This window comes from Drosophila tropicalis, unplaced genomic scaffold (assembly GCF_018151085.1).
Source record: "Drosophila tropicalis isolate 14030-0801.00 unplaced genomic scaffold, ASM1815108v1 contig_845, whole genome shotgun sequence".
Taxonomy (NCBI): domain Eukaryota; kingdom Metazoa; phylum Arthropoda; class Insecta; order Diptera; family Drosophilidae; genus Drosophila; species Drosophila tropicalis.
In genome coordinates this window covers 12,368,199-12,389,565 of record NW_027173338.1, presented here as the reverse complement: position 1 = coordinate 12,389,565, position 21,367 = coordinate 12,368,199, and the positions used below count along the sequence as shown (strand labels likewise).

At 38.3% G+C, this 21,367-nt stretch overlaps 6 protein-coding genes and 1 long non-coding RNA gene across 9 annotated transcripts; 3 read left to right on the top strand and 4 right to left on the bottom strand.

Moving 5' to 3' along the window:
• The first annotated feature begins 213 nt into the window (after nucleotides 1-213).
• Nucleotides 214-674, top strand: LOC137581365 (uncharacterized). Its single transcript, XR_011033121.1, has 2 exons — nucleotides 214-356; nucleotides 418-674. It is a non-coding gene; the product is annotated as an uncharacterized lncRNA (long non-coding RNA).
• A 349-nt stretch (nucleotides 675-1,023) lies between these two features.
• On the bottom strand, nucleotides 1,024-3,701 carry LOC137581352 (uncharacterized). The gene is given in 5 exon segments (XM_068295578.1): nucleotides 1,024-1,422; nucleotides 1,535-2,701; nucleotides 3,079-3,121; nucleotides 3,123-3,259; nucleotides 3,349-3,701. Coding segments are annotated over 5 exon segments (1,794 nt in total). The 5' UTR covers nucleotides 3,491-3,701; the 3' UTR covers nucleotides 1,024-1,117.
• Nucleotides 3,702-3,968: 267 nt separating this feature from the next.
• Nucleotides 3,969-6,205, top strand: PLCXD (Phosphatidylinositol-specific phospholipase C X domain containing). The gene is made up of 2 exons (XM_068295590.1): nucleotides 3,969-5,846; nucleotides 5,927-6,205. The coding sequence occupies exons 1-2, from the start codon at nucleotides 4,684-4,686 to the stop codon at nucleotides 6,165-6,167; spliced, it is 1,404 nt and encodes a 467-aa protein (XP_068151691.1). The 5' UTR covers nucleotides 3,969-4,683; the 3' UTR covers nucleotides 6,168-6,205.
• On the bottom strand, nucleotides 6,190-11,175 carry JhI-21 (Juvenile hormone Inducible-21). 3 transcript variants are annotated; one of them, XM_068295584.1, is made up of 9 exons: nucleotides 11,072-11,175; nucleotides 9,697-9,984; nucleotides 9,330-9,525; nucleotides 8,590-8,692; nucleotides 8,261-8,528; nucleotides 7,556-7,761; nucleotides 7,353-7,471; nucleotides 6,980-7,104; nucleotides 6,190-6,924 (listed from the first exon to the last, which is right to left on the bottom strand). In XM_068295584.1, the coding sequence occupies exons 2-9, from the start codon at nucleotides 9,924-9,926 to the stop codon at nucleotides 6,651-6,653; spliced, it is 1,521 nt and encodes a 506-aa protein (XP_068151685.1). In that variant the 5' UTR covers nucleotides 9,927-9,984; nucleotides 11,072-11,175; the 3' UTR covers nucleotides 6,190-6,650. The 3 variants fall into 3 exon arrangements, with proteins under 3 accessions (XP_068151685.1, XP_068151684.1, XP_068151687.1); XM_068295583.1 differs by having other exon boundaries at nucleotides 11,035-11,169; XM_068295586.1 differs by lacking the exons at nucleotides 6,190-6,924; nucleotides 6,980-7,104 and adding an exon at nucleotides 7,242-7,286 and having other exon boundaries at nucleotides 11,035-11,169.
• A 278-nt stretch (nucleotides 11,176-11,453) lies between these two features.
• Rab3-GAP (Rab3 GTPase activating protein) lies at nucleotides 11,454-15,899 on the top strand. Its single transcript, XM_068295574.1, has 6 exons — nucleotides 11,454-11,573; nucleotides 11,635-13,756; nucleotides 13,818-14,034; nucleotides 14,095-15,351; nucleotides 15,427-15,624; nucleotides 15,677-15,899. The coding sequence occupies exons 1-6, from the start codon at nucleotides 11,498-11,500 to the stop codon at nucleotides 15,851-15,853; spliced, it is 4,047 nt and encodes a 1,348-aa protein (XP_068151675.1). The 5' UTR covers nucleotides 11,454-11,497; the 3' UTR covers nucleotides 15,854-15,899.
• On the bottom strand, nucleotides 15,840-20,072 carry LOC137581349 (WD repeat-containing protein on Y chromosome). The gene is made up of 5 exons (XM_068295575.1): nucleotides 19,463-20,072; nucleotides 17,656-19,389; nucleotides 17,399-17,597; nucleotides 16,672-16,872; nucleotides 15,840-16,591 (listed from the first exon to the last, which is right to left on the bottom strand). Exons 1-5 carry the CDS (start codon nucleotides 20,070-20,072, stop codon nucleotides 15,928-15,930), a joined length of 3,408 nt encoding a protein of 1,135 aa, XP_068151676.1. The 3' UTR covers nucleotides 15,840-15,927.
• On the bottom strand, nucleotides 20,032-21,157 carry RpL7-like (Ribosomal protein L7-like). The gene is made up of 3 exons (XM_068295594.1): nucleotides 21,031-21,157; nucleotides 20,322-20,970; nucleotides 20,032-20,255 (listed from the first exon to the last, which is right to left on the bottom strand). Exons 1-3 carry the CDS (start codon nucleotides 21,039-21,041, stop codon nucleotides 20,142-20,144), a joined length of 774 nt encoding a protein of 257 aa, XP_068151695.1. The 5' UTR covers nucleotides 21,042-21,157; the 3' UTR covers nucleotides 20,032-20,141.
• Nucleotides 21,158-21,367: the final 210 nt, after the last annotated feature.

Below are 21,367 nucleotides of genomic sequence, written 5' to 3'. Positions count from 1 at the left end.
TGAAACAAACCAACAGGATAAGTTGGATATGCAGAGCTCCGAGGCCAAGAAATTTCTTCAAACACGCGAAGAGAATCATAGACGGAATATAATCGAAGCGAAACGCAAAGAGCCAACTTCATGGGAGTCTTTTAATGAAGAAACAAGAAATGAATCCAAAAAAAGTTCCCACAGCCATATTAAATGCAGAACGGAAGGATGTCAAGGATTTAAATTTTAAGGATCGCAACTTTTTCCGAAGCAAACTAAGCAAAGTTGCCTTATCCAAAAGTCGTAATCTAAAATCTGCCATAAATGAAATGAAGAGGCATGGAGTACTGCGTGGAGACACTTTCAAGAAACAGAAATAATTCAGAGTATGACTTTTAAAATATGGTATAAATAAAATGTAACATAAATAATAATCATTGATTTCAGTAACTACTCCCAGTAGCACTTCCTCAGGACAATACGACTTAAACTTAATTATCAAGAGTTCGAAGCATGTAAATATTTTTTAAAAGCCGTTGATATCTGCTTATTGGAAAAGAAAGCATTCGATTCCATTCATTGTAAACAGCAATTTATCATTCTTTCCAGCATAAAATTGTTTTTAGTCCAAACTGATCTAGACTCATCCCTTTACTTACCTCATAGAAACAAATAAAAAAAAGGAATTACTATGACACAATCCAGACATGGCAAGAGCCAGAGGATGTCCATAAGGTCCTAAGTTGGTTTTTTCTAATTTTAATGAGTGAATCGGAGGTCACTTCTTCCGACGTATGCTGCTGAGCAAAGTTGCCATGTACAAGACACGTAAATTAGATGGGGCATGTGCGATTAACGACAGGCATACATTAAAAAAATGATTTTTTGTTTTGATGGGACAACATTAGTACACACTTTATGTAAATCTTAGAAATAATACAGAGTACATACGGTACGACTTGTACAATGGAATAATACAAATATAGTATTCATAATAATATTAATAGAGTTGGGCGCGAAAATAAATAAACTAAACAGAATGTGAGAGATTTCTTGGGGATTGGATGTTGTCAAGATTCTTTTTGGGGACCATGCCGCTTGGAGATTTCCTGATTCGACTCTCGGAATGAAGGAAGCATGGCCCTCTTTAATCATTGACGATGTTGGCCAGCTTAGTAATTAGCTGATTGTACTTACTATTCCCAGTAACATTTTTGGAGCTCCGTGTTTGTTCTGGGGCATTTTGTAGAAAGTATATGACAATAAATTCGAGAGTGTGATTGGCTTCTTTAGGGTACATCATGTTGAAGGTATAATAGTAGCAAATCAATTGGGCAATTACATCGGGCAAGTCTGCATCTTTGTGGGTAGGAAATGAAGCCATAATTTGGCCTTCTATATAGACCATAGCCTCGGTTTTCGAGTCACCATCGGATACTGTGGATGGTGTATCTAGAATGGAAAAACAACTTTTATTAATTCCATGCTAAATTTCTTAGTTTAGTTATTGTAAACATAATTTTTCTGGTAATTTAGAAATAAGTGTACAGCCGCGTATACTTACTGACTAGAGCCACCCAGGGTGCATTGGTTGGATTAATATGCTGCAACATTTCTTTTGACAAAGGTCCGTTTTCAAATTGCTTGAATATATAGTCAGGATCTTCGTTAAAATGATAGGCCAGACCACGAATTACATTGATATTGTTCTCCTCCAACAGCGAGTTGACCTTCTTGTTTTTGGATGTTTTGAAAAATTTGAAAATGCGCTCTCTTTCGCCAGCGAAACGTTTTTCAAGAACTCGCGGATCGATTGACATGAGAAGCTCAAAATGCTGATAAAGCATCTCTTTATTGAAGATGTATGGCCAATTATCCTTGATTGCCTTAATATCGGGGATTTTCTCACTATTATTAAAGAAGGATCGCTGCAGTGGAAAACAAACTTTCATATATTCGGTAATAGTTGCGGCATCAATTGATGAGCTGCCACGGTAACTAGATATAAGTAACTCTTTCTTATGCTCTAGGTCGCGATTAAGAGCCAGATTAGCACCATTACTAGTCACCATCGATGCACAGCCAGATTTGCGTTTTTTTGTTGATATATGTATCTCAAATGTACCCGAACCACTAGACCCACTTGTTCTCTTCTGTGGCCGATTCAGAGCATTATTTCGATTGATCATTTTTGAAATCAATGACTGCGGGCTTGTAGCTATTAGCTGACCTTCGCGATCTTTCTCCAGCAATGAATCGGGATACTTTTCGGCTGCCTGTTGTGCCACTTGACGAAAAACTCGGATCGGTATTTGGGCAGATCTTTCTCGCAGCGCGTCAACTAAAATATTGCCCAAAGTGTTCAAACGCTTGCCCAGACTATTTTTGCCACGCAGCAGTTTCATAATATCATTTGGTATTTTACTCCAAGGAATGATAAAGTCTTTGAACTTAGCCGACGCTTTGGAATTGCTTGGCGTAACACTGGCCAGTGAAAGAGTCTCGTCTGTCTCATGATGACTGGCATAAAAACTGGGATCGACAGAGCTGCTGGCCCGTTCTGAACGATTAAGTGGCGATGGCGGAGGTAGTATAACATATTCATCCGATTCCGCCAATAGCATTAACAGTAACTTCTCCTTGGCAGCAAATTGTAGCACTTCATCTTCGCATATTTCACAACCATTGCTCTCTAAGACAATGTTGTTACCAGTTAGGCCATATTTGTGTGCTATACATTGTTTAAATGAAAATAAAAAAGGGAAAAAAGCTGTTATAATTTTTGCAAAGCTTAAAGAATTAGAAAAAAAGAAACCTCCTGACAATGACCATAACAAGTACAAGTGCAGTGACCGGTTTTCTAAAACAATCTGTGTTTATACTCAGTTTTTTTCAAATCTGAGTTGTTTACTTTATTTGAAAAGGCTAAAACGATCAAATGAATGCGAAATGTTTATGGTAATCCGAAACCCAAAGAGCGTTAATTTCTACGTATTTAATGATGATGATTAGTCACACAAATTGCATAAGGAAATTGGTAAATCTATAGCAAATATTTTTGTATACACATCGCAAGAAATACGAGTTTTCCTCATTAAATTTGCTTACCCTTCTCAACGACATCCTTTCTACTAGGCAAAGACATGAAAGACATTTTTTTTCTTTCGATCTGCACTGCATATCGTTATTAGCACTTTCTCAGGGGCTACATCAACTTTTGGTTTGTCCTCCCCTTTTACTGTTGCAACGTCAACGGCATTGGAATGATTTTGCACTGTTGTCGTTGATTCTGGAAACCCATCAAAACAAATGTTAATTGTTTTTATTTTTCACTTTACAGTCGATATAATGTTAACAATAACTATTCGTAACCCTCACCTGACCCTTTAGTGGATTCGCATTTTACTCCGACTTCTATTTCTGTTTGTAGACCATTTTCATTTAATGCCGGCTGTTGCTGATTTGCTGTTGTAAGCTGTCCAGATGCAACTCCTGTAAGTGCTCCTGCAGCGGCGTCCATTTTTTTTTTCTGTTTTGTTTTCCTTCGTGTTTTGAATTACCTTGGTACCCTTAGGTACCGAGGGCTTCTATTTATTCGGAAACCCCCGTTAGTGGCACAGAGAAAACTACAACACACTAATATAAATGGTATATGTTTATATAAATATATATGTTTTAATTGTTGTAATTGCTATTGGTATACGGTCGACGGAATATTGGAGCTGAGAGACCATCAATTGCCTTACCGATAACATTATCGATAGACATCGATAGTACTAGCGATGGTAACATTTTCGCTAGTATTTTCATCGGCTGTTTTTTACAAAATCAGTTATTCTCAAAATTTAAACAGTATGTTTAATAACAAGTTTTAATTAAAGTAGTAACTGAAAAATTTAAAGTATTTTTTGTAATAATTACGTAATAAAAATATACATTAAGAGGTGTTAATACAACCAAACTGTCAAAATTATTCAGAATGAAATAGAATATTTTAGAATTACAGCATTTGATCTTTTCTTCAAAATTCAAAAACTTTTTTTTTTCAATTGTTGGATTGAAAGAATAAAAAAATGGGTTAAGTACAAGCCATTTGAAGAAAGACTGCCCTAAATCGTGGTGCTGAGAGAGAAAGATTCATTTGCACCTCAAAGCTCGAGCTAGACGGATCGCCTTCAATGGAATTGTTTTTGATTTTCTTTCTGTCAACGGGAAACAAAAAGTGATAAGATACTTTTTTTTATAATTGTTTTTCCTCGTTCCAAATACAAACTATAAAAGCGCAAATTACACTGCCTTAAATAGAGCTGAGAATTCCGTTGCTCTCCCGTTTTCTCTCGGTGATTGTAATCATAAATTTTCACTGAGCAAGAGACAATGCAAAGTCATCGAAACGAATTATCAATATAAACAATTGAAATAGTTAACGGATTTCTACAACATACATAAGTAAACAAAACGTCAAAAGGTGGAGAAACACATTGGATTTCTCGGAGAAGAGGGAAATTACAAAGATCCAATGTCAATTGATTCGTTTGTATAAACTGATGATTTGAGAACTGAAAATTGAGTGTTCAGAACGGCTAGAGCTAGTGACGGAAGCAGAGCTACTTGTCGGAGAGTCATAGTCCATCTTGATTAACCATTAAAGACAATCAAAACTAATTCAATTTCAAAAACTTAAAACAATAACTGCCAGTAAGTAGGGGAAAAATGCAGCTATATATCTTTATTCTAGCTATATTAGCCTCTGGTCATGCCTCAAACGAGCTTAAACTTTGGCTTACAATAAGTGCACAAAAAAGATTTTTGGAAATAAGCTGGATCAATGCTCCAACTCAAGAGTTTGATCATGTTATGTTGACAAATAAAGATCCATTCAGTTTTGAGGAACGTCTGATGTCACAAGGAACTCCACTAGCTTCCTACAACAATAATGAGGATATCGGTTCTGGGGATCATCAAGGCGATATTATACCTGTGCATGGTTTTACGAGAAAGCCGGATATAGAATCGCAACGGAGAATCGACCAGCCATCTCGTAAATTTTGGATTTCAAATGGAGGCTTTAATGAAATCGTAGCCGCAGTGAAACCCACTAAAAGAGAACAATGGATAAGTACTGGTGTTCCTTTCGATTATGAATTATCAAGGAATATCACTGCACAGACCATTTGTTACGGCTATTGGGCTAGTTATATAGATCAGAAAGGGACAATTTTAGCAAAAACTTGCCTGAAAGCTTTTCCTCGTTGGATGAATGACATGCGTTCGGTCATTGGAGATTTAAGACTGCGAGATCTTTTTATACCTGGTTCTCACGACTCTGGTTCATATCGCCCCAATTTCGATCCTCTGATTAGAGAGAACCTGGTTACCAAATATGCTCTCACTCAGGACGATGATATTCGTGGACAATTATTACATGGCGTGCGTTACCTGGACTTACGTGTAGGATATTTTAGAGCGGCGCCTGAGAAGTTCTTCATTTACCATGGCATTACCAAGCAGAGGCCCTTACAGGAGGTCATAAATCAAGTCAGGGATTTCGTTCACGAAACCAACGAGATAGTAATTTTTGGACTCAAAGAATTTCCAGTTGGTTTTGGAAAAGGTAACGGGGTTCATCGTTTATTGGTTTCATATTTGCGGGAGCAATTCGAAGATCTATATGTCCACCCCTCCGCGACCTGGGCTGCCTCACTCAATGACATTTGGAGCCGCAAGCAGAATATCATAATAGCGTACGATAAAAGTGATATTATTCAAGAGTTTCCCCAATTGTTATTTAGCCCTATTGATCAACGATGGGGCAATGTTCAGAGTTGGTCACGTCTGGATACATATTTACGTCAAGTCAATGAACTGGATGTTGGGTGAGAACACCTATGAAGATAAAGAAAATATTGCTTCACTTCAAATTGTGTAATTTTTTTTCTTTTTATAATTTTTCAAGCCGATTTTCGAGTCGTCCCGTTGCTGATATGGCCGAACTTACTCCTGAAACTTGGGATGTTATATTGGATAAGCACGGGGGTTTGCGAAAAATGGCTGATCAGGTCAATTGGCGTGTATCCATACTATATAGGGACGAATTGGGCAAATATTGTAATATCGTGGCAGCTGATTTTATACGTGGAACCACTCTAATTGACACTGCCATTGATGTGAATCGCCGTAGAGCTGCACTTTTTTGAAAATAAAAAAAAAAACTATTCATTTTTGTTTCACATAATTTATTTTTTAATACATAAACATCTAAAATAGTTGTTCCCTAAATGTGTCACAGTATCAATATTGGGAAAATCTTTGTGAATCCATATTTACTAGGATTATAACACAAGATGGAGTACATAGAGATATATGTATAAATATTAAATAAATATGTATACTTATTGGAAAATTAAACTAGGGTAGCCTTAAATAAACAAAACTTTGTTTTATATTTCTAGTAATAACAATGGTTTTTGCTTTCAACTTTTAATCACGAAAAGTTTCAGGTTCATGGTATACAATATCAATTCGATTTTAGTTAATGCCAAGCAGAATATCATACAAAATGGTGGGAATTATGTTCCCAAATCTCCTCTAGCTGTATATGTATAATGGAATAACATTTACAAGCGGTAACATTTAAATGCGTAAATTTCTTTGGGTTTCATTAAGCTTTTAACTTGTATCTATTTCAAAGCTTCATTCGATTCAATAATGGTTGTATTAAAGATCCCACGACACAACTCTACAAGGGCATTGGACAGACGTCCATAGCACCGGGGCTTGTCCTTCCAAGCGATGCATATATAATAAAATGGTATGCCAGCTAAAGTTATAATAATACCGATTGTTAGATTCAGAGGTTCTTTAAAATTGGGTAGCAGGACTAAAGTGGTGCAGCTAATCATAAATATGATGGGCAAGGCCAAGTGAACTTTAATAGGACGCGGTAGATTTGGTCTGAAAATAAACGTAATATTAATGCCTGTGTTAATGTTTAAGTGTGTGCACTCACTTTTTATGTCTCAGCCACAGCATTCCCGCAATGCTGGCTACGACAGACAGCCAAAGCACTGAGCTAAAATAGTTAATAAGACTATATACATTGTCAGTTAGCAGCATTAAGAGGGACATCAGACACTGAAAAAAAATAGAAAGCAGATAAATGTCTAATTGGATTGCATCTCCGACGATGATTTAAAATAAAATTTAGTCAGAGTGTTCACTTCCTCTTTGGTATCATCTCACACACATCTAACATCTTGAATCTAAATGGGCATCAATTGCTTCTCTCAATTGACATAAGCTGTTGCTGGTGACGACTATAGAACCACTTGCTTAAGATATCTTATTTTGCACAAACTTCTTTAATTTAATATTCAACTTACTGTGAATATCAGTGAGGGTATGGGCGTCTGTTGTTTAACATGGAATAGTTGAAAGAATTTGGGTAAATGACCCTCTTGGGCTCCGGTGGCAAAAAGTCTTGCGGATGTGAATAAAACACCTATCAATGAATCATGCACAATTTTCAATTCAAGTAATTTTAAATAATATAATGGGAACAATGAACAAGTACAAAAACGCTTACCGTTCACACCTCCAAATGTGCTAAGAGCCACAAAAATGGGTACCATGAAAGCCAAAGGACCAAACACACGATTACCAAAAGTCACCGCCACAGCCAAGGAGCTCAACATTTCCGCTTTATCAACTACTGCAAAATAGGCCAAATTCACTAGGACATAAATGCCTGTGACCAGAGGCATTGCTATCCAAATGGCGCGTGGCAGATTTCTGCAAGAAAACAATTTTAATGAAATGGAAGAAAGATATACAAAACGTGCTCATTGAATAGAAAAACACTTGGTCATGTGTGATAGAGAGGAAGGAGAAGACATGGGCGTAACGCTCGCATGACTTATTGCATACGCTTTATTTAATGAAAATGACCAGATTGAAATTCAAATTGGAATAGTGTATCAAAAACAAGAAGAGAAAAAGGAATTATTAGCATTGAAAATCACAGTTTGTCCTGCTTCAATTATGAAACCCCATGCTACTCCCATGAGCTCTTAGAAGTGGGGTTTAAATTGATTGTACGTATAAATTGAATTCATTAGGAAGTAGGTTAGTCTGTAACGTCTCTTCCTTTCAAGGATTTCAAGGACCCTCAACAAGTTTCAACTTGTTGCTTGGTTAATGCGCATGACGTAAAAAGGCAAAAGGACCAAGCATTTATCTTATTTGCTGACAGCCCCCACCCCCCTGTTACCATGCACTTGTCTTGACTTACTTGTATGGATCCTGCAGCTCTTCAGTCACAAAATTCAAATAGTTCCAGCCACCAAAGGCAAATAAGCCGGAATAAAAGGCGAAACCAATATTCTGAGCACTATAAGTACCTTCCCATGGATCATTAAAATTCTGCATTTGACCAGTCGCCATATAATATAGGCCAGCCAAAATAATCATAACTAAGGCCAACAATTTGCCAATAGTGAAAACATCTTGAACCTTCATGGACAATTTTACCGACATGCAATTGATAGCCGTGAGGAGACCTATAAACATATAAAAGTTTAATTTCTATTCTTCAGAGTTTTCTCCACTTTTTTCACTTACATAGACAAGCAGCGGCTAGCAACTTGACAGCCATTTGAGGTGGATCACAATCTTCAAAGAACGGTTTGGCGGCATAATGGGCAAAAGTAAGAGCCACTATTGTCTAAATAAAGTAAAACATTTTTTATTCAATACATTGAATTTAAGTGGAAAAATTAACAGTTCTAAATAAAAAGATATTAAATTTCTGTTGAAAGCAAGTGTTTCTAGTATGCTTACTTAAACATACTTCAACAGAGTCGTTGCAAAGAATTTGGAAAATTTTAGTCTCTCACTATCAGGTTAGTTTCTCGGTATAAAATCTTTTGATCGATCCAAATGGCACATATGTAGATCAAAGATCAAAATACATGCATATATCATACTTAATACTTTGTGTTTCTTAGAATTTTGAGTTACATAGTTTAAATAATTGATGGATGAAACTGTTTGGAGACCTTTAAACTTAGAACTGTTAACCTCCTATTACGACTTGTGAAAAATTGCATCAGTTGCATTTTATTTTCTATGGATTAATATATTAATTTAAATGCATCTCTCAGTTGAAAAACATTTGCTGCTCAATACATATTGTTCAGTTTTTATAAAATATAATTGCTTGGCATTCAATAATTGAATTCCCAGCTAATTGAATTCAATTCTAAACGAAGGTTGTTTGGCTCTTCCAATAACAATCAATTGGTTTATACTTATGCACATGCAATGTGTGATTTCTATGCAAAACAATTTAATTCTCTTACCTGAGTTGTTGGGCGGATTATGAGTAAGGCAATCCATAAGCGCAAAAAGCCAACTAAAGGACCAAAAGCCACCAGCAAGTAGGCATAATCCCCGCCAGATCGTGTAATACTAGTTCCCAATTCTGCATAACAGAGCGCGCCAATGGTGGAGAGAATACCACAAATACCCCAAATCAAAAGGGAACTGCCCACCGATCTAGGGAAAAGATTTCATGTAAAGAGAGATGGGCGGCTGAAGATGATGACGCAATAATTCGTAGCGATTTAAATATTCATATTCACTTTTTCAAGACTGAATTATTATTAATTGATGTAAGAGAATCATTTTGTCTTCCATTAATTAAAGAATTCTACTCTATATACTCACTCAGTGTAACGAAAAACACCAGTGGGTGCTATGAAAATTCCAGATCCAATGATGGTTCCAACGATTATAGCTACACCATTGATTAGGGTAAGTTTACGTTTCAGAACGAGTTTATTTGAATCTTCATTACGATTCGAGTTAGTTGAATGGGAAATGGATGCAGTGCGTTCATTGCCATTGGAGGTATCCACCAAGCTGGTAGTCACTCCATTTGCATACCGTTCACCCATATCGTATGTATGTATCTTATTGTTTTTACTTCAAACAAGTTTAACAGTTCATTGCCACCTGATTCGAAAATAAAGCTTATGTTATATCATCAATTAAGTCGAAGTTCATTTGCACCACAGAATTTTGGTGGATTATTGAAGATTTATAATTATAATAACAACTTTTCATTTCTTGTGGCCCGATTTGCATTTAATTATATTTTAAAGCAGAATATATAAAGTTCTTGCATTAAAATGAAATAATAAATCTATTAAACGTCAGTAAGTCTGAAGAACATTCCAGTTAATATGGTATTTGAAGCATAAAATGTACTCAGGGTCGGACTTTATATATATATTTTATACCTAATGCAATAAAAATTTTAAAAATGTCTTGAAATACCTTAATTTTAGACAAGTTTTTTATTTATTAGCTAGATAGTCAACGATTCGTTCGATACCTAGGAAAATATAATAGGTTTCTTTTTTAAATTAAAGTTAGGGTGAAGAGACTAAACTTGGTACAACTAAGGACATTCCCACATCATTAGATACGTCTCAGACAAGTTTTCATGTGTTTTTATGATTATCCTTAGATATTTGAATTTAAATTTTTGGCGGCGTGATTGTTGACAGTCAACATACCAAAATTTACACTTCTACAAGCGAAATAGCAAATTTCTAATTTTGTATGTAAGTGTAAATGTTGTAATGTAAACAACATTTACAACCTGTTGTCAACCTCGTGCTGCGTTGGCATTATTTCGTAAATTCCTCATCAATCATTAGAGATTGGTGTCTATGTTTCTTCCTATCATAGTTATGCTAAATCCAACACCGGTTCGTGTGAAACTAGTCCTAGTTCTCAGTGTGAAGGGGTGGGAGGGAGTTGTAAGGCGTTTGGTTCTAGGTCGTGCAACTTCTTACGCGTTTTCATCATCCAAATAAAAAAAAAGAGACAAGTCTCAGTGACACACATATACACGTAAAGACATTTTTAATGCAGTTTTCCATTTGCACTTTTTATTCATATGTGTACAGGCATATGTATGCAGTTACTTTTTATCTTTCATTTACTATAACTTTTCGTTTAAAATATATTTATTTTTTTAACAATTCGCTTACGCACCAAAATTGCTTCTGCATTCAATTTTGTGTTCACCTACTTTTGTTTATTTTTAATATAAGTTTTATTTCAAAATTTAAGATATTTTAAACAACAAATTGCCGACACAAAACACTATCGACCTTCCCAGTTTGAAAGAATACACTACACTGAAAAAAACTGGTATTCAACAATTGCGCCGATAAGAAATGCTTATTCATATCGAAATATACCAGCTGCCATCCCAAAGAACAATTTCTGCTCGAGAATTTGTTAACAAATATTTAATAAGACAATAATTTTTTTTTTGCCAAATTGCTTGCAAATTAGCTTAACGATCCCAATTTAGCTTCAGTTATTAACTTTTAGCGACTTAGTCTACCACTCAAGATGGGTGAGTGGTATAAAATATGTTACTCGATGTTTTTGACTTGGTATCGCACATCGCTAAGATCAGCTGTTTTTGATTTGTGTCAACAACAAAGAAATGGCTTGCGAAGTTAAAATATTTGGACAAATACGCGATTTTAAAAAGGTTCAAGAGTACTTTGGCCTCGGACATGGTAACAATAAAGTCGAGATAAACCTATGTATTAGCTAATATTTGCTTGCTTTACCTGGCAGATGACAATTGGTTAAATGCGGTCAATTATGCCTTATCACCCACGGGTGAAATGATATCTTTTGCCCAGGGAGAAAAATTGGCGTTTGTGACGTCTTGCTGGAGCAGTCAAGGCCAGAATCATAATACTTACAGTCTCAGTTGGTGTGGGGAATTGGAGGATGCGAATCAAATTGTAACCAGCATAGCTTGCCTGCCTATGACAACAGCAACTAACCTTGCCTCCACGTCTTCTGTCGAATGGACTTGTGTAGCGTTGGGCTTAGCGTCTGGCCTGGTGGTATTTTATGCAGACAATGGCAAGAAACTGTTTTCCCAATGCTGCCAGGAGGATCCTGTTGTAGCCATCAAATTGAAATCGCCGCCGCGCCACTCAGAGGGCGATTCATTGCTCTATTTGGTCTATGGGCGCTGTGTGTGCTTTATTAAAGGGCAGGACATAATGGCCACCCTCAGCAATTGCCGTTACAATCTCCAACGAGGTGCTTTGGAAAGAAGTTCAGCTCCAACTGTTGATGTAGTGCCCTTTCAGAAATACAAGTTTAAACAGGGCCGCGAAAATATTATGAACGATGCTGCTATTTCCACGACACAGAGACCGGCTGCCTACGACCACATCGTGGAGCAAAGTATTGGTTTGGGATACTTTGCCAAAGTGCAGGAAACGCCGCCACAAAGGGCCCAGATCTTGGGGATAGGTGCCGAGCCGTATTTGGGATTCTATCAGGCTGAAGAGGGCTATAAAACTGTTTCAATAGGAGAGGTGGCAAAAGATGTCATTGGAATGGCATACAAGAATCTACTTGGAGGTCTTTTTCGTCGAGTGCCAGAGAAGCCAATAACGCCAGAAGAAAGTCCGCTGCCAGTTCCCTATAAAGAGGCTCCTATGCGGACACGTTGTCGTCTTTATGACGGAAAGCGGGATGGTATCGCCTTAGTTATAGCTCCAGGTAGAGGGCATTTAGCTGCTGTTACTGATAATTTGGATCGTGTGATGCTAGTGGATACTCAACAGAGTCTTATACTGAGAGTGTGGAAAGGTTATCGCGATGCTCAATGTGGCTTTGTTCAAGTCAAGGAAAAATCAGTGCGGGGTCTCAAAACCCATAGAAGACGGGCTCTTTTTTTAGTCATTTATGTCCCACGCTTAGGATGCTTGGATATTTGGGCATTACAAAATGGACCCAAAGTTGCCGCCTTTAATGTCTGCAAATCTGGCCAACTGATATACGTCAATCACAATCCTTTGACAGCCGTATCTAGTAGTGGTCATTCCAGAAAGCCACAAGCTCCATTAAATCAATGTCTGTTTTTGGATCCCAGCGATGGAAGCCTTAAAGAGATTCAAATTCCCTTTCACTATGCCTTAAGCGAGACAAATTCAGAAACTTCACGAGACATACACATGCTCAGACGGCTAAGGAATCAATTAAGGTCCTTTAATCATGGTGAATCCATTGATGATGCCAGTCTTGACCTAATTAACCAATTGGCACAAGAATTAAAAACTTTAGAAGTCCGTCAACAATGTGTGGAAATGTTAATCAAGAGCAAAAAACTGCAACCTTTGGTTTTTAAAAGAATTATTGATGCATTTGCCACAACACCTAAAAATGCTGATACTCAAGAGTTTCAGGAGTTCACAAATCAAATTCACAATTACAAGCGTCTGACTGATTTGTATTTATCACTTAGTCAGTCAGCAATGGAGCAATCAGTAGAAGAACGTGAACAAGAACCGATTATTCCACATTTGGAACTGTCTGATGGGGATCTAGTGACGATTAACAAATTAGTTTTACTCTTAGACACCAGCAAAGATAAACCTCCATCTGCGGCACAAAGAGAAGTTAGCTTTCAGTTGCATTCATCCCACAGAACGGAAGAGTTTGTCGACTATCTAAGTATTTTTAACATAGATAAGCCAAACTCTATAGCTCTTATTCCAGAGAAATCAGAAAAATTTGGTTCTATAAGCGTAGCACTATTAGGACAGTTTTTTGCCCGCAGCTTGTCGTTTACACAATTTAAAAAATGGACCAGTCAGGCTTGTTTATCAAGCAAAGATTTGCTCACTCTGGTGATTTGGTTTTGGTTGGAAAAACCATTTAAATATCATAACTGGTAAGTTCGCCTCAACCATAAATTATGCATCTCAATGTATTTTAATAATTATTTATTTCAGTGATGAAGTTGTTGAGGATATGTCCGCCACATATCAAATGATATATATAATTTGTGAGTTGGCTGGCGATAGCTTAAATGATTATGCATATAATGCCATTTCACCCTGGTGGCAGGAAGTACGAGAACTACTTTTGGAAAGCAAACAATTCTCTGGGCTACTGGTGGCAATTGTCTGCAAGATTGTGGCCACAGATTTTTGGAGAAGTCGCAGAGAGGTGAGTTTGGATTATCATTAAAATGATTTTGTTTTATAAGATCTAAATATTTTCGCAAAGGGCTCCTGTGATGAATGCAGCCTTAACGGTGAGGAAGAAGAACACTGGGAGCGTATTTCCCATGATGAGGCCCAATGGGGCTTACTTACCGGAAAACTAGAAGATGTCGCTGTTCTTGGGGCCATTTTAAGCAAACCGCTTACTTGTCGGGAACCGTATGGACCAGAAATGCTCTATGATGTCCCTGATTGTAGTCTGAAGAGTATTATAGGCAGTGGCAAAGGCATTGTCACAGAATTAACTGCGAAATGGTTAATCAGTGCTCAGTTGCATCCTAGTAAAATAATAGAAATAACTCCATCCGAAAATGAAATCGACGAAGAGGACAATAAACCAGACAAAGGCAAACTCAGTGCACAAACGGCAACAGAAAAGATTGAACAAAAGGTCACCGATGCTGAGTTAGATAAATGCGTTTATCCAGACAAGGAAGCGGTTGAACCTCTTTTGGAGCGATTGGCTTTGTTACGAGCTCATTTTCCCTTCAGTTTGGAATCTGGACCTCTGCTCAGTTTGATGTCCTGGCAGTACATGGTTCATTGGAGTAAAAATCTTTCATCTCTCGACTATATGCGGGCGGCACTGCAGTGCTTGAAAGAATTCCGAATACCAGATTACGCTCTGAAACATGGCATCTGTTGTATGTTATGGAATGCCACATTAAAGTATCCGCTTCAGGCAGCTGGAAAGCTCATACAAAAAGTCGGCCGCCTACCGGTCGATAAAATGTGTCAGCAGGATCTGGAAATGTCTGCTGGCAAAGTACCTGAATTTTTGGAACTTTCTCTGGACTTCTTAAATCACTTCTCAGCATCGCTGGAGCACGAGAAGCGGGATTTAAGATTTGAGCAATCTCTAAGCGAAGGGGCATTGCCATTGCAATTTTTGGCCCTGCAACAACATCATGCCATGCCACAACTGCTACAATTACATACGCAACTCTGTAGAGTGTTGCATTTCATTGCATATTTCCAAATGCGTGTACCAAAGCCGCTTACGTTAGTCTTTGATGCTGTTAGCAACAAAGCATTCCAAGCGGATATTAACAAAGAATTACCGTATCAATTGCCACCTCCAGATTTGGTTTTACAGCAGCAACGAACCGAATTTTTATGTCGAGTGGTTGCATCTACAATGGATTTAATTAGAGAGGATTTACAGCAACTATACATATTGGATCATGTATATTATATTGGAAAAGTTTGCGAGCTGGCCGATAGTTGGAGTCTGGACAAATCGCCAATTTTGAGAAGACAGGTAGAACCATCTGTTTACAAGAAATACATTTGGATTCAGAAAGAGAGTTACGAATATCATGTTATTGGTTTTTAGATAGTGGAGCTGTATGCCTTTGGTTATGATGCTGAAGCTCAGGTGCTACTTCATGACATATGCGAAGATGAGGAGTTGGGTCGTCTTTTATTGGAAATTGCTGGACGACGACTTAATCTTTTAAGTGAAAGTTCTCAGTCTACATTCCTGAAAATAGCTTCTGTAGGTCACCAACTGTTGGCCTATTTAGACAAATTGGTAAGTACTGGCTCAGTTTATCATCCACAAATCTAAAACCAAAATATTTCAGAAGGAGCCGCTCACTGAGCAGAATGTAGCAATAACATTTAACAAACCCGATGAGATCGATGTTACAGCCTTGGATAAACTACTAGGACAAGCGTACAAATGTCTTTGCCGACGAGAATCGAAACAGTTGCCAATACTTGCACAGATGTACAACGCAGTGCGGATACTTCAGCATTAAAATACCATTTTAATTAAATCCAAATATATATACACATATAGATGTATTATAACTGTTCGTCGGGATTTGCTTGTTCAATTTTGCGATGTATGACTGGAATGATAACCCAAACCCATATCGCCACGTGTTTTCGCGGTACGCATATTACGGGGATCATTTGTCCTGTCTGAGCGGCGTCTTGATGGTAATTTAATATTCAATGCCGAGTCATTTAAGTTCACTTTCCCCTCGACAGGTAAGTATTGATGCAAATAATTCTCCGCTTGCACGCGACTAATTACCGCTGGTGTGGGCAATCGTTCCAATTCTTCGGATGGATGCACCTTTAGATTTGTGTAGACTGGTATATAGCTTTGAGTGGTATCAAGGTCAATGCGTTGATCCAAGGCACTGCGACCTGGCAGCTGGAAATGCTTGCCCAAAATCGGATCTTTGAGAGGTCTATCAAACAGTTTTTTTAGGTCGTTGGTCTCTAAAGCTTGGGCTGTTTCTTCCTCTTTTTCTTCAGTCTTGACCTTATCAGGGCGCTTCATGGGTCGATCTACTTGTAAGCCAGAGATTACTTTTAATGTTGTGGAACTGGCAACCTTTTTAATGTCAGGTGGTAGTCTGTAAACGTGGTCGTCGTCGCCGGCACGTTCAAAGGGCGACAATTTAGTCCAGGGTAAGACACTTCCCAATGTGCCTAAATACCGGCCACCTTGTGTCCACAACCGACAAGAATAGTCGTGGCTCCCACTGGCCGCAGCAATTTATGTATAAAATGGAAAGAATTAGTTTGTTAAAGTTCTTCAAAGATAGTTTTCAAACCAACTTACGTAATTATAATTTTGGGTAAATTAATAAAAGATATAGAATTAATCGCTTTAAGATGTCCTTTGTAGGAGCTAACTAGTAGTGGCTCTGCCTGGTTACGAACAACTCGTTTGGCCCGGGTTAAAAAAGTTTCCTTTCTCAGAAAAATGAAATCCAAGCGTAGACGAGGCATGCAAACGTGTGTCTTCTCCGCTTCGGGTATACTAAAGGAAAAAACATTAAGGTAGAGGAGACATCACGAGTTTGTGGAATTCCAAGTATTTTTGTTTGCAACAAGTTGGTCACCCCCAACCATTTATGAATAATTTATTTATTTTTTTTTTTACCAAAAGCCAAAAACTTTTCGTTTATGTGTAGTTCTGTCTTGTCTCAATTTACAAAGAAAACACGCAAGGCCACGAAAATAAACGACCATTTCGTTGTTCATCTAAACTATTGTGGGTGGCGAGTGGGATGTTCATGTTAAAATAATCAGACCCTAATAATAAGGTCTACCGTTAGGGACCATTTCATGTGGTTTTGTTTATGGGCTGAAGATTGCTTTAACAGATCCATATTTTATATACATATTTGTATAAGCATACAGTGGAACAATAAAAGTACAGAGAGACAAGGCAAATATGTTTCGAAAATTTCAAGTGATTTCTTGTTATATGAATGAAAGTAGGACATGTAACCCTTTTGGGTTTGTAATTGATTAAAATTTCATAAAACTGTTTTGAAGCTTACCAATAATTGACAATATACCAGACTTTGATATAACCAAAAGCTGTACCCGTAAAGAGAAAACGATTTTTACGATCTGTAGCCATTGTAAGGACGCAATCGCCAGTTTTATGAACCGCAAGGAATTCGTTCATATATCCTCCACGTTGATGGTGGGAATACACTTGAATTATCCCGGTGTCCAGTGAGATAAAGACGCTCCCTAAGAAATTAGAGAGAATAGAGAATCCATAGAGTATACCTTATACGTTGCCTCTTACCATGATGCAAAGTTTGTGGGCGTTTCTGTAGAAACAGGACAGCCTGAACCGAAATGGGTACATTGACGCCATATTCGCGTATTTCTTCCTGTCCCTGCAGTATAGTCACTCCGCGGCTTCGACTTGCAGATATCTGATCCACATGACTTCCCGTATGGGATACAGAGTGGGACATCGTATGTGAGCTGCTATGAGCAATGCGAGATGCCAATCGCTTGCTACGCTTCATTTGCTTTTCCTCATCCGAAAGTTTTAACTCGATGAAACGTTTGGGCTCCATAACACTGTATCTACGGTAAGGTTGGCCTGTTTCCAATTTCCAGAAAATTATCTCTCCAGAGTAAGTAGCGGTGACTACCCCCTCACCAAGCTTTACATCACCACATGTTATGTCATCTGTGTGAAATTTAGGCCATTTTTTAGGATCGCCATATTCACGACCCTCGACATCGTTAAATTCCGTAACTTGACGATCCCAGCCCATGGCGAGAATACGTTCCACTACCCAAATCACAGCGGTGACTTCTTGATCTGCCTGAATGCTCATGTTTCTTATGACTACAGCATTATTATAATTCCAAATCTTAAGGGAGCCATCTCGAGCACCTGTCAACAGGAATTGCTCGAGAGGATCGAAACACGCGGCAGTGATCTCAATGTCAATCGTTTCACCATAGATCATTTTGGTATGACAGCTCTTCATGATTATTTTACGCCGACCAGTCCAAGGATCCCAAACTATAATATAACTGTCCAAGCCGCAAGTCACAATATTCCTAAAGAGTCGATTGTAGAGAACCACCGAGACAGGCGCAGCATGAGTATTGCCATCAGTCAGATCGACCCGCACCCGGGGGCAACATTTGATCGAGATTAACTTGCGACCAGCGACGATCAGCTCACGTAAATGCGAGTGATAGTAATACGTTAAGTCAGTTTCAGTGTGATGAATCAGGCGGACAAGATCCCCATAGGTTTGGAGCAGAGTGTGCTCCTGCAAATCCCAAACTTTGATTATTTTCTGATAGTCCAAACTATAGACTTTATTTTCCTCTGGTTGGACAAAAACCATCACAATTCCGCCGTTATGGCCAGTTAGTATAGCTGACGGTTCTGTGGGTATGTAAACATCCCATATCCGAACAAAGGTATCCGGTCCGCCCGTTACCACAATATTATGACTCTCGGCCACAAAGAAAGTGGTTACACCCAATGGTATACGAAAATTGCTCTTATCTCCATAGCTGACCATTATAATGCCAGGACATCGACCACGATATTTTTTGGTATTGCGATACTCAGCCGATGCGAAAAGAGCATTCATATGAAGCGAATAGTACACACAGGTAATCAATTCGCTATGCAAATTAATATACTCTTTGGGTATCAACTGAGGAATCTTGCCCTTTAGCACGTCCGACCAGACGACTTCAATTAAAGCCGCCCCCGGTTTGGCCTGAAAGGGGCCCCTCAAATGCGGCGAATAGGACAGTATTCGGACATTTCCACCATAATCGCCTAATATTAATTTTGAATTTACTTTGCCATTGTTGTAGAAGGCATAGCTCATGACATAGACAGCATGCGGAAGACTGCGTATGACCATACGCAAGGAAAATGTGGAAGCGATTGTCTCATGAAACCTCAATTCGCGTTCGGTGGATGAGGTACAAACCACGCTCACATCTGAAAGAGCCTGCACGGCCAATATCCATGTAGGCATCTTTAAATGGACTAGAATAAAAGCGTTTGTGCATGAGAAATATGGCCGAAAATGAAATAAACTTTTTATATTGAGAACACTTACTGCTCTCAGAACTTGCTGTTCTAATGTGTTCCATATGTGAGCTCCAAAATTTGATCATTCCTTCATGACTGGCTGTAACCCACATCCCAGATGCCTCTGGTGAATCTTCACCACCAAAAGAGAAGTTTGACGTTTCGGCCACCTCTTCGAGAGGTGCTTGATCTGATTTAATTTTTAGCAAAGCCAAACAGCAAACGGCTGAACGATGTTCGGATTTCCTAACAACTGGCGGTACTGAGATGGGCAATATCAGCGATTCTTTTTGGCTACTAGGATCCTCTTCTTGAAAACCAAATATCAAATACGAGACAAACTCATTCCAATCCACACGGAAATCGTGGTTCTGATTGATTTTAAGAAATAAGCGCGTATAGACTGCATCGTTGAAGACAATATCAACTTCTTCGAGGACTTCTCGCAACTCTTCGACGCCCAACTGTTGGTCGGGATACCCTTTAAAGGCTTCATGTAGCTTCTCTAATTGCTCTTTGGAAATGCGATCATGTAGACGCTCCGACTGTTCCTCGGATATCTGACTTTGAGTCGAAGAGATTGTCTGATACTCAATATTTCCATTGCTATCAACACTGGCATTCAGTATTGCCGACATATTTTTATTTTCTGTATATATATATTAAGGTCTTAAAGTACTAAACAAACCGTAAAAGTCTACTAAGTTTTACAGGCAACGGGCAATCAACTCATTGATACCCTGACCACGATCACCATATTCCCCACCACGCTTGAAGGATACAGAAACTTTCTTTTTCCAGCCATCGCGGGGACTCGACATCTAATAAAGAAAAACAAAGCATTAGATTCTAATTTTGATTTAAAACCTAAAATACCTAAAACTCACGGTAAAGGCGCACAGGAAATTATTAACGGCAGCGAAATTCGGTCCCACTGTATAGATCTCATGTATTATATCCTCCAGACATATAACACCCTGCTCTCCCAACTGCTGTTCCACCATTGTATTCGACTGAATGGCCGTCTTTTTACCATCAATGCGAGCAAAACCCTTCTTAAATAGTAATTCTCGTATGGTACTCAATGAAGGAAATCCATAAACCACAAATGGTTCAATTACCCTCAATAGCAATTGATTCTCCTTTGTATTTTCTACAAAGACTGCATTGTGACGTAGACCCAAACGCAAAGTTCTCAGGATTTCGGTTGTGGTTTTGTCGAAAATTTTTTTACCAGAGTGACGCATAACCAGCAACAGGCGAGAGTTGGTATCCTCAGCGGCTGTGGCACTTTGTTTTGTGACATTTGTTCTCAAAATGGTCTGCTTGATTCTCTTGGCAGTGCGTTCGGCTTTTAAGTAGCCCATCACAAACGACTCGGCGCGACGAAACTTGTGATGCTCCTTGGTCTTTTTAAGGCGTTTAATGCGATCATTTCTCTTTTGCTCAAATACGGACTGGTCCTGGAGAATACGCCGCTTACGATGCTTCAGTACGGAAACCGTCTTGCCAGGCAATTTGTTGGGCACTGCATATCTGTGTCGGGCACAAAGCATTAATAGAAAGAAATAATTAAATTATTTTTAATTTGCCTACTTATCAGACATTGTAGATATTCAAAACTATGTACGCAATAGAAAAGAAAACACGTGCAGTCGTCGAATCAAAACAACAATAAGTAGGGTTGGAAAACCCATCGATGGAGGGAGCCGCCAGACAGTGTTGCAAGTGCCAAATTGTTATCGTTTATCGGAGCAACGTTATCGTTGTTAGAGTTATCGGAACAACGTTATCGATTGTTATCGCAGTAATTTAAGCGGGAAAAAAGAAAACTTTGTATTTTTTGCTGTGTGAAGAAGTGGTCAAGAGTGGTCAGACATATTTTTCTTAAAAAATGTGACTGAACAGTAAGTTTTCAAGTTTTTTTTGTTTA

Excerpts from the sequence above, each read along its gene's own strand:
- PLCXD (XM_068295590.1), top strand. The coding sequence starts at position 4,684 with ATGCAGCTATATATCTTTATTCTAGCTATATTAGCCTCTGGTCATGCC. Across the intron at positions 5,847-5,926 it reads GTCAATGAACTGGATGTTGG|CCGATTTTCGAGTCGTCCCG; the intron begins GTGAGAACACCT and ends TAATTTTTCAAG.
- JhI-21 (XM_068295584.1), bottom strand. The coding sequence starts at position 9,926 with ATGGGTGAACGGTATGCAAATGGAGTGACTACCAGCTTGGTGGATACC. Across the intron at positions 8,693-9,329 it reads TAATCCGCCCAACAACTCAG|ACAATAGTGGCTCTTACTTT; the intron begins GTAAGAGAATTA and ends TACTTTATTTAG. Across the intron at positions 7,762-8,260 it reads GAGCTGCAGGATCCATACAA|AAATCTGCCACGCGCCATTT; the intron begins GTAAGTCAAGAC and ends GTTTTCTTGCAG.
- Rab3-GAP (XM_068295574.1), top strand. The coding sequence starts at position 11,498 with ATGGCTTGCGAAGTTAAAATATTTGGACAAATACGCGATTTTAAAAAG. Across the intron at positions 11,574-11,634 it reads GTACTTTGGCCTCGGACATG|ATGACAATTGGTTAAATGCG; the intron begins GTAACAATAAAG and ends TTTACCTGGCAG. Across the intron at positions 13,757-13,817 it reads CCATTTAAATATCATAACTG|TGATGAAGTTGTTGAGGATA; the intron begins GTAAGTTCGCCT and ends TATTTATTTCAG.
- LOC137581349 (XM_068295575.1), bottom strand. The coding sequence starts at position 20,072 with ATGTCGGCAATACTGAATGCCAGTGTTGATAGCAATGGAAATATTGAG. Across the intron at positions 16,873-17,398 it reads TGGTATATTGTCAATTATTG|TATACCCGAAGCGGAGAAGA; the intron begins GTAAGCTTCAAA and ends TTTTTCCTTTAG. Across the intron at positions 16,592-16,671 it reads TTACCCAAAATTATAATTAC|TGGGAGCCACGACTATTCTT; the intron begins GTAAGTTGGTTT and ends TGCTGCGGCCAG.
- RpL7-like (XM_068295594.1), bottom strand. Across the intron at positions 20,256-20,321 it reads ATTTCCTGTGCGCCTTTACC|ATGTCGAGTCCCCGCGATGG; the intron begins GTGAGTTTTAGG and ends TTTCTTTATTAG.